This window comes from Egretta garzetta, unplaced genomic scaffold (assembly GCF_000687185.1).
Source record: "Egretta garzetta isolate BGI_Z169 unplaced genomic scaffold, ASM68718v1 scaffold287, whole genome shotgun sequence".
NCBI lineage: Eukaryota > Metazoa > Chordata > Aves > Pelecaniformes > Ardeidae > Egretta > Egretta garzetta.
The window spans coordinates 335600-346246 of NW_009260435.1; the positions used below are offsets into that span (position 1 = coordinate 335600).

The window sequence follows — 10647 nt, forward strand, 5'->3', positions numbered from 1 at the left end:
ATCAGAGACCCCTCCAAACCACCCACCCAACGCTTTAATGGACACAGACTCATCAGGTAGGTAGCATTTATTGAGGAAAAGTTCAGTACCGGCCCAAGAAAGGGACTGATCTCCTAGTATTAAAATTAACATGACTGTAATCGAAGATTAGATTATGTTATCTGCAACCTGCTACCTTGCCAATACCTCGTTCATGGCTCACAAACTCAGCAGGCAGGCCCATGCTGAAAGCGAGCTGTGCCCCCCCCTTGGGCGCCACATAAGGAGAGGGCTCTGCAGTCCCAGCTGGAGGCAGGGCAGGTCACCCGCAAACGCACTCCAGCCTCCCCTGCAGAGCTCCCTTCTGCCCCGCGGGGAGCTGCTGGGGGAGCTTACGCAGCAGATACGGTCCCAGCTGGCTTCCAGACTACCTTCTCCAAAAAAGCCCTGGGCTCTGGGCTTTGGGCCTGCAGTTTGCTATTTGCAAATAGCACAGAGAGAACGACCTGAAAGCACAGATGCTTCCACAGAGGTGGGCTGGCCAGGCTTTGTTCCACAGGCTGTTACAGTCCCTGAGCGGCCTGAGGGAAGGTGCGACTGGAAGGTGGAGCATTCACGTAGGGCTGTCCTGCACCCAGGGACTGCCACACGGCAAGAGCTGTGGCAAGCGCAACCCCATGGCAGCGCAGGGGCGGGAAGGTGGAGCACCAGCATCTCCATCCTCACCTCACCCATGCAGCTGGTGACACCGTCCACAAGGACGAGCCCCATGGTCATGCAGGCAGCTCTGCCCGACACACGCAGAGATCCCCAGGCTCTTCCGCACACAGGATCTGCCGGAGAAGAGCCAACCGTGTGAACCATCGCCTCTATTCCAACAGCAGCATTTTGATTCAAACTATTCCCTATTGGTTCCCATCTGCAGTTACCTGTTAATACTCTAACGGTGCATCTCTCAGTGCCATTCACCCTCATTAGCATTTGATTTTCTAGCTCTATTACAAAGCAGCGCCTGCATAAGGTGACTGTGTAAACATGCGACAGCCATACATCAGCCTCCCGCGGCCTCATGCTTCGCATCTCAGGCAGGCGGTGTGACAGGGGAGAGGGCCGGGCACCGTGGCGTCTCAGGGGTTGTGGTCAGTGGGGTCACACTTCAGCATGACTTTTACCCCCTCGCCCCTCTTGGTGGTCTCGAACGCCTCAAGAGCCTTTTCCAGGGGGAAGCGGTGTGTAACCAAGGGCTTGACGTTGATCCGCTTGGATGCCAGCAGAGCAATTGCCACGGGCCACCTGCAAGGGAAGCAGAGAGCAGATGAGAGCAGTCACCAGTTTGGAGCCCCACAGAAACAGCACGGAGGAGCCCAGTTTCATTACAGTAATTTCCAGGCAAGCAAGGGGAAGTTTTGCCCACAGTCTTCCGGAGAGGGAACCTCATGCATCAGGACAAGCCAATGCTTTGGGCTGTTGGGCACCAATAAGGCATGCACTGATAAACAGAGACAACCGTGGTGCCTCAGTCAGCTCCCAACCTCTTCTTTGGTGGAGACTCACGCCATTTGGCTGCCTTGCCGCTCCATTTGAATGGGCCAAATTAGAGTGATGGGGACACAAAGGGATGCAGCAGCTAATCCAATTCCTAAACTTCCTACTTAAAGGCATTTCCCATTTTAAGGAGGAGCTTGACTACATCTCATGAATCCCTCCTGGAAAGCAACCTCTACAGACTAAGGACAGACTCCTGCTCTGCTAGGAAGGAGCTACAGCTCTGAACACAGCAGAAACCAGGCTGCAAGTGCGCGATGCTACGTCTCCAGCCCTGCCCAAGGAGAACAAGACCAAAGAGAGAGCAGCTGAGCTTTTCCTGCCTTCAGAGCAAGGCCAGCTTTCAGTACACTAAAAGACCTGCCAGTCCACAAGCTGCGTAGCTCAGTTCTCCGTAGAGAGCATACACGCCTTCACACTAGCCTTCAGCTCCAGCAAAATGATGAGAACTAAATGTGGCTCTTGCTCACTCAAGCATTCAGTGATCTCCAACAAGACTGATGCCACGATTTCCTTCCAAGATGAGCAAGGAGAGCAGAGCCGGGCACAACCAGCAAGGCTGTGTGGTCACAGCGTGACACAGGATGAGGCGCTTGGGATTTCAACTCTTTGCTCAGAATTAAAATACCCTTATCACTTGCCTCAACATTGACAATTTAACAGTTCGTAGAATCATAGAATCACAGAATCCCAGGTTGGAATTCTCAAGATGATTCTCAAGGATCATCTGGTCTAACCTTTCTAGCAAGAGCCCAGTCTAGACAAGACGGCACAGCATCCTGTCCAGCTGAGGCTTGAAAGTGTCCAATATGGCGGAGTCAACTCCTCCCCTGGGAAGATTATTCCAATGGTTGACTCCTCTCATCATGAAAAATTTCCCTCTCATGTCCCATCGGAATCTTCTCAGGATTAATTTGTACCCATTACCCCTCGTCTTCTCCATGGGACTCCTTGTGAAAAGGGAGTCTCCATCTTCTTTGCAGCCACCCTTTAAATACTGGTACGTGGTGATGAGATCCCCTCTGAGCCTCCTTTGCTCAAGGCTGAACAAACCCAGCTCTCTCAGCCAGTCCTCATGTGGCTGAGAGAGGCTTCCCAGCCCTTGGATTATCTTGGTGGCCCTGCTCTGGACCCCCTCCAGCCTCTCCACATCTTTTTTGTATAGTGGACACCAGTTAGCAAGGTGGACACCAGGAGGCAGCCAGCTTTTCACAACGCAGTGCGGGGGGGTCAGTGCCAGGCCAAGCTGCTGCTTAGAGAACACCCAGCACAAAGGGTCGAAGGAGATAAAAGCTGTGTGTTCCTCTCTGCTGTGCCATGAGCCAGCACACTCGTGGACAAGCCAGTGTCTTCCAAAACACCCCCAGCACCCGGCCTTCCCCTTCTACAGGGCATGAGTTGAAGGCACAAATGATAATTATGATTTATTTTTTTTAAATTTTGGCCTGCTTGCTTACAGCAGAGTAAGGGTTTGTCAGGTCTCTTCCTTTCCTTGCACCAAATGCTGCATGAAGTAGGACAGTGGGACAACCCAATGGGGCTGCTTCGTTGTGGTTAAGTTTGCAGTGCAGGGCTCTTCCAGAAGCCAAGGCAAAAAAGGCAAGACACATCAGTCACATTGTCTGCGTGGCAGTGCTGGTATTTCAGAGCGACGTGAGGTTTAATCAGCTATAAGGAAAACCAGCCTTTTCCACATCCTCTCTCCTTGTGGAAAGCAAGAATTTCTTAAGGACAGACTTGGAGATGCATCAGCTCATCCTGCACAAGACTCACGTGTTGCAGTAGCGGAATATCCCCCGGATATCCACTTCCCGCACAGCGGCGTTCACAATGGGCACGGTGACCATCTCAGGCCCCAGCCCCACCAGCACCAAGGTCCCACCAGAACGAGTGGCCTGGAGAGCAGACACACAAATATGTTATATTTTGCAAAAAACAGTCACCAGAGCCTACACAGGGGTCTATGAAGAAATAAAGCCACGCTTTGCAGCTGGAATGGACTTTCCAGGGCACAGTAGAGAAGCCAGGGCAGAGGGAGGATGCTCAGGAGCCCCTAAGCATGAAACATGCAACAAACAAGGATTTTGGCATCTCATTCTGCAAACTGACTGGCACTTAGGAGTACAAAAAGTACCTTTGGATTTCAATAGGAGAGATTTAAAACTAAGAGCCTGGAACTCCACTGGAATTTCTCTTTTTGCAGCTTGTCCCATTTGCCTCCTGCCCTTTCATTGTGAAAGGCTGCACTACCTTCTCCATATCCTCCCGTTAGGCAGCTCATCACAGCAAAACATCCCCTCCTTTACTCCTTTCTTCACCTGCTGGAATTTTCTTAATTGTTCTCCTTATTTGGACAGAACTTCAACTTAATGGAAGATGCTGCCTTTATACCAGCTGCCTGACGCTGCTGCATAGCCATGCAGGTGTTTCGGGGTCTTACTGTAGTCTTTTCGGTAGATGGTAAAGCACCTGAGCATCAAATCAGACAATCACCTCCACACTGTCTGCAAAGACCTTAACTCTGGAATTGTCTCTCTCTTAGTTTGTTGTCTAAGGAGCAGCTTCTCTCCCCTGCACCAAGCCCACTGAAATTAAACACTGTGGGAGCGGAATCACTTCTGCGTCCCAGAAAGAGGAAAGCCAATGCCATCACCGCTCTACCCCAGGGACCAGAGGTACTCACATAAATGCCAGCCTGGATGCAGGCTTGCACTCCTGTACACTCCACGGTTATCTCGGGCATGCAGCCAAGCAGACTTTCTACTTTGGAGGCCACCTCCTGTGGGGTCTCGTTCTTTACCTGAATGGTGAAATCTGCCCCCACCTCCTTGGCTTTTTGCAGGCGAGAGGCAGACAAATCTGGGGAAAGACAAAACAAGTCAAGAACTGGACCATTATATGAAGCAGAAGAGGAGCGAGAACCTGAGCCTGCAATCTGCTTCCCACCCCCATCTGATGTCTCAAGAAAGCCACCTTCTTTGGTGACCAGCTGTCAACTCTCAGAAGAGAAGAGAGTATTTGTTACGTAGTAGAAGATGGAAAGCTCCATCCGACTAGTACCTTCACATGAATTTATGTAGACCACCCAGACCAACAGGCTTTCTACCCTTGATGTAAGCAGGCCACCATCAAGGAGCCCTGATGGAAGCACACTCGTCAGGGGTCTTGCCTAAGACGGACCAGGCAGTCAGATATTCCCTTGTCTCTCCTGTTATTCTCTTTCAACTCACCTGGGCAGAGGGGACCAGAGAGGGGCCAGGCAAGCCCTGCAGAGGCAGGGCAGCGGCTGCCCCCTCAGCTTCTTCCAGTGGGCAACAACCAAGCACACACCAGTCAACAGGTATTCACGGGGGGAGTGTGTGATTGCCAAAGACCCTCACTGCTCTGCTGATACCCCCGCCAAGCCAATTTGAGAACTCTCTAGAACACCTGACTGTGCAGAAATGAGATGGTTGCCACCCCAGGGGTGGTCTTGGACTAATGAGACTGTATAAGGATGAGCGCACATATTTTGCCTTGTCAACCCACCACCTCTGGATCCAGAGTCTGCTCTAAGATGACCACACGAGATCCAAGGGTGGCGATACCTCTCCTTTCTCTATCCTCCTCTCTTCTCTTCTTTTTCTCGCTTCTCTCTTTCTCCACTTATCTACCATATATTCACGCATATAAGTTCTAGACAACTTGTGGTGGGTTGTGCAGAAAATAGTTCCATTGCCAAATTGCCTTTCTTCGCTCATTAAATTTGCCAGTTCATTAAGCTTTCCAGTTAATAAAGTTACCAGTTAGATTGTTCCTTTCAGTCATTGTCATGATTCTACCAGCCACGCGGCTCTGCCAAGCAGAGATTGGCTTTTCATCAGTACACAAACCCTCAGGGGATCAAAAACATTCACCCATCTCACAAGACATCGCGTGAGACAATGGTTCACGGGACAGCACACAACGAGGACAGGAAAAGATCTATGTTCCCTCCCTCAAACTCACGCAGCCTTCAGTGAGGAGGCAGGCAGGAGACCTGCTCGCTTCTCCGGGCAGGCAGAGAAGGACAAGCAATGGGGACAACTTAAAGGCTCAGGAGATGCCAAAGGCTTGAGGGTCTGCTTCAAAGAGGTTAAAGTATAAACACACAGACAAAACCCACACCATGCAAAGCAATTCTACAAGTGAAGGAACAGCTGTCACCACTAGCCACGAGGAGCGTTTCCTATAAGAACATCAGTTCATAGCTCTCCCAATTTCTTTTTGGTACTGCAGGAACATTGAGAGTGTGCCAAGACAAACAAGGAGGCCAAACTTAACTCCAAAGGGCATGCACAGCAATGCAAGCACTGCTGTGCCTGCCCTGGGCTACTGCATGCTGCTGTCCCGGTGCTCGCCGCAGAGCAGAGGAACCTCAGAGCAAGCAAAGGCAAAAGGCAGCAGGAGGGCAGGACAGTCAGGGCAGCTCCGACCTACACTCGCCCTGTCTGAACAGGGCTGCTGTGTCTTACTGAAGCTGCCACTGTCTGACCCTAACTCTCTGGCCACAACTCTTTCATGAAGCAGCTTCACTAACTGATGGGGGACCTTAATCCACTAGTGAAAAAGGACTGTAAAAAACCCACATTATACACACACAGAGTGCGTTAATCTACGGAGGAGCCTACAATGAGGCAAAAAACCACTGCTCACTTATGCATTTTCCTTTCCTGGCTCTCAAGATGATTTGCTATTGCTCGCACCCTCACGGACCTCTCTCCAAGAGCAGAGGCAAAGTTGCAGAGGCAAGGTTGCTCTAACCTTGTGCCCTGATGCCTCAGAAATCACCTGGCTATGGACAGCACAGCACCGAGAAGCCTTTCTGACAGGAGACGTCAGGCTCAGAGGATGGTTAACATGGCCATTTCACTTCTAACAGTACCAGATGAGAGCAGATCACGAGCTCTCTGAGGGCTTCCTTGGTGAGCCAAGCAGAGGCTTTGAGCCGAGTGAACTGCAGAATGCATTAGTTGGCAACAAAGTGTGTCCCTGCTGTTAGAGACCTCTCCTGTCCTTTTATCCTCCTTGTAACAGCAGTGGAGGCTGCTGAGCATCTCTCAAGGCAGTTTCCACCACAGATGAATTAGCAGGCAAGCCCCTAAGAAAAAGGGAGTGGATTTGGTAACATGGTGGACCTTGGCTACCCCATTAACACAGAGCAACAAAGCTGGTGATGATAAATGTCTGTGAGGGCACGACTGTACGCTGGTACCTTTTGACAGCACTATAACTCTTCTGAAGATCCATAAAATGGTTTGTACCATGGAGTGAGCTGCCCTGGCGGGTAACCATACTGTTTGTCTCTTCTCTTCCACATCCCCTGGAAGCCACCCACCCCTCTCCAGGCACCACTGGTGACCAGGACATCTCTGGAGATGAGGAGGTGGAAAGAGAAGAGTAGCATTTCCCAGGCAGAAAGAGCCTCTTTGCCTTGCATTGAAGCAGTGGTCTACTAAGGGCCTGTGTGTTGGCACTGGAAAAGACGTCCAGATCAAACATAACAGCCAAGTTTTCCTAGATCCAAGACTGAGGGGTGGGTAATGCGTCCTGCCACGGGTCCTAGGCTTGAAGACTCAGAAAATCATGCCTTTACCAGGGGAACGCTCATCTCCAGGACACACAGCATACTCACCACAAAGCAGAAAATACTGCTCTCACTTCAGAGAAGTCAAAGATGGGGGTAAGGAGGAAATATTAAGGGATAAGAGAACGAGGACAAGGCCGCTGCTCTGACATGAGTTGCTCTGACTCAGGCCCAGTGCTGGGAAGAAGCCAGGCCAATGACCCAATGACCTGCCCTGCCCATCATGTAGTGAATGTGATGTTACTTACTGCCAGGGCAGGCGATGGACATGCTCCCATCAGCAGCGGGAGGGCTTGGGATGCCAGGTGCAGGCACACCCACCAAAATGAGCACCCAGGAGATCTGTGGAGGGAGTTCCAAGAAGTGAGAACAAAGAGTAATAAAATGCAGATGAAGGAGGAAAAGCCAAGGCTGAAAAGTAAGGGCAGCATCACCCTGGAAGCCTCAGCATGGGCTCTCTTTCCTCGGGCTGCAGGAGGCGTGAGTCACATCTGTCCCTCCCGGCTCTGACTGTTGGGCCTCAGGCTGTGTGTATGGTCATGCTTGACCCTCTGCTAGCAGAGCAGCACTCAGAGACCTCCAAGCAGCAAGAGCTGCTGGTTTTGAGGCACCTGGAGAGCTAAGAAGCACCGGCATGGCTGGTGTGTCCCAAATCTCAGTGTACAGCAAGGAGACCCCAGGGGCTCAACGGTGCTCCCAGCAATGGAGCAAACTCCCCACAAAGTGCCCTGCTCAAAACATTGGTGCGCAGCAGATACACCTGAATCCAGCTGTATCTGCTCACTCACTAAAATATTTGATACTGTCTCTTTGGTAGAAACACATCCAGAGCCAGTGTCCTGGAGCAAGAGGAGAGACAGGCTGTGCATCTCAAAGTGGCCACAAAAGCTGCTCTCAGGCAGCAAAACCTGACACCTCTCCTGTAGCTGGCCTCTGTCTTGCTGACCTGCTCGGGAAGGAAGTCCTCACTTTGTGGAGTCATACAGGATGCAGCAGCAATACCTGTCAGGACTGTGAGAACACCTTGGTACACCAGGCCTGTGAATCGCCACTAAGCTGACAGATCGGCAGGTTATCAGGTGAGAAGGTCACCATACTGCTTAGAGCTCCAGATGCTTGTGAGTCTTGAGCAGGATCAAGTCATTCGGATTTTAAACCTTACTGTGGCTGAACCCCACACAACTCTTGGGAAACTGGTCAGTTATACAATTAAAGGGTTACATCTTGCCTCTGGTCAGAAATTTGTTTTAACTTCCCAGCCGCTGGAGCTAATGAAAGTTTGGCTGCCAGACTATGAGTAGCCTGTTCTTGTATCTCTGCTCCCACAGAAGTTATCAAATTACATTTAAGCTTCTCATGATGGCTTATGAGCCAACCTAACAGGCAAATATTTTTGAAGCTCTCACACTTTCTACGTTGATCTTCTTTCACAAAGGAGTTGAACTCTGTCCAGTTATTTATCTTCCCTGACCTTGACTTCCAGGGTTTCTGGAGGCACCGACACCCAGGACTTCACATTTAGGGAGCACAAGGGGAATAGTTTCCCTTACGCAGGAATTTCTAAGTATACCTTTAGAGACAGACAGCCCTACAGACAGCAAGACAGCCCAACACCGCCATACGATCATCAAACTACCACTTCACTGGCTGGGGAATGAGGCTGCTCCTTTATGTGCTTCTAAGGAGAAAAGCAGCTTTCCAGGGCAACAGCTATGTCCACAGCAAGACAGAAGGGCAGGAGAAGGCTGCCCATAAATATCAATTACACTCACTCAGCAGCAGTGGAAAAAGCCACAGACCTTAGGGAAGAGTAGATGAGGAGCCATGAAGCAAACCAACCTTCTGCACCGAACTGCAGTCCCTTAAATACACACCCGCACCCCCCAAAAAGGGACAGCGCTAGTCTGCCAGGAATAAGGCACTTCAGGCAGAAGAGCAAAGGTTATCAGAAGCACTAATAGCTTTTATCAGGCAAGCTGCCTTATCTGGGATGCAAGGCAAGCTTTGGTACACACAAGCCTTCAGAATGGTAAGGCTGGGCTAAGTCTCTAGCTACAGTGCCAGCTGCTCTCCAGGAGTCCCAAAGAAGGGACCCAATCCCTTGGCAGAGACGTGACTTTCCAAAATTCCTTGACTCCAGGTGTGCCAAAGACACTCACTGCATAAGCCGTAGGAGGCAAGTTCTCCTCAGGTCAGGAAAAAAGCTCTTCTAGATATTTCTATATTTGTGTGCGGCTTGTCAAAATAAACACAAATATTTAAAGCCTTAAGTGCTGTGCAGACAAAGCTCTTCACAGACAAACACATCATAAAAACTCTAGGCAATGAATTCAAAGAATCTGGTAGCAAAGTACAAAGGGCTTTTGTGGGCCTCACAGGTGTTGGCTCCTAAAGCCGGCACAAAAAGCAGTTCCTTGAGAAGGACTGCAAAATCCCCAGCGGCAATGAGCCAAACTAAACCCATTCTTCAGCTCCTGTCACATACAAATATTTGACTAGGGACAGCACCTCCATGGGTGTCTCTGAGCAACTCAGCCAAACACCTCTTAGGTGGCAGGTGTCTACAAGTCAGGATCATTAGCTATGCCAAGGCATAAAGATACATGACCACCTGAGGAACCTGAACACACATAAGTCCATGGGACCTGATGAGATGTATCCTAGAGTCCTGAGGGAGTTGGCTGATGTAGTTGCCAAGCCACTCTCCATGATATCTGAAAAGTCCTGGCAGTCAGGTGAAGTCCCTAGTGACTGGAAGAAGGGAAGCATTGTGCCCATTTTCAAAAAGGAAAGACCCTGGGAACTACTGACCTGTCAGCCTCACCTCTGTGCCTGGGAAGATCATGGAACAGATCCTCCTAGAAGCCATGCTAAGGCACATGGAGGCCAGGAAGGTGATTCGGGATAAGACAGCATGGCTTTACTAAGGGCAAGTCCTGCCTGATGAACCTAGTGACTTTCTATGATGGTGTGACAACAACAGTGGACAAGGGAAAACCAACGGACATCATCTATCTGGACTTATGCAAAGCCTTTGACACGGCCCCCACAACATCCTTCTCTCTAAATTGGGGAGATATGGGTTTGATGGGTGGACTGTTTGGTGGATAAGGAATTGGTTGGATGGTCGCATTGAGAGGGTAGTAGTCAATGGCTCAATGTCCAGATGGAGACCGGTGAGAAGTAGTGTCCCTCAGAGCTCTGTACTGGGACTGGTGCTGTTTAATATATTCATCAATAACATAGACAGTGAGATCGAGTGCACCCTCAACAAGTTTGCCGATGACACCAAGCTGAGTGGTGCAGTTGACATGCCAGAAGGACGGGATGTCATCCAAAGAGACCTGGACAAGCTGGAGAGATGGGCCTGTGTGAACCTCATGAGGTTCAACAAGGCCAAGTGCAAGGTCCTGCACCTGGGTTGGGGTAACCCCCAGTATCCATACAGGCTGGGGGAAGAAAGGATTGGGAGCAGCCCTGCCGAGAGGGACTTGGGGGGACTGATGGGTGGAAAGCTG

At 50.5% G+C, this 10647-nt stretch overlaps 1 protein-coding gene across 1 annotated transcript in view; it reads right to left on the reverse strand.

Moving 5' to 3' along the window:
* Positions 1 to 546: 546 nt before the first annotated feature.
* Positions 547 to 10647, reverse strand: part of SORD (sorbitol dehydrogenase) — a 19856-nt gene continuing 9755 nt past the window's right edge. Inside the window, exons 6-8 of the mRNA XM_035899477.1 lie at positions 4208 to 4383; positions 3298 to 3419; positions 547 to 1272 (exon numbers count right to left, since the gene is read on the reverse strand). Coding sequence (XP_035755370.1) covers positions 1107 to 1272; positions 3298 to 3419; positions 4208 to 4383 — 464 coding nt within the window. The 3' untranslated portion in view covers positions 547 to 1106. The remainder of the gene's footprint in view (positions 1273 to 3297; positions 3420 to 4207; positions 4384 to 10647) is intronic.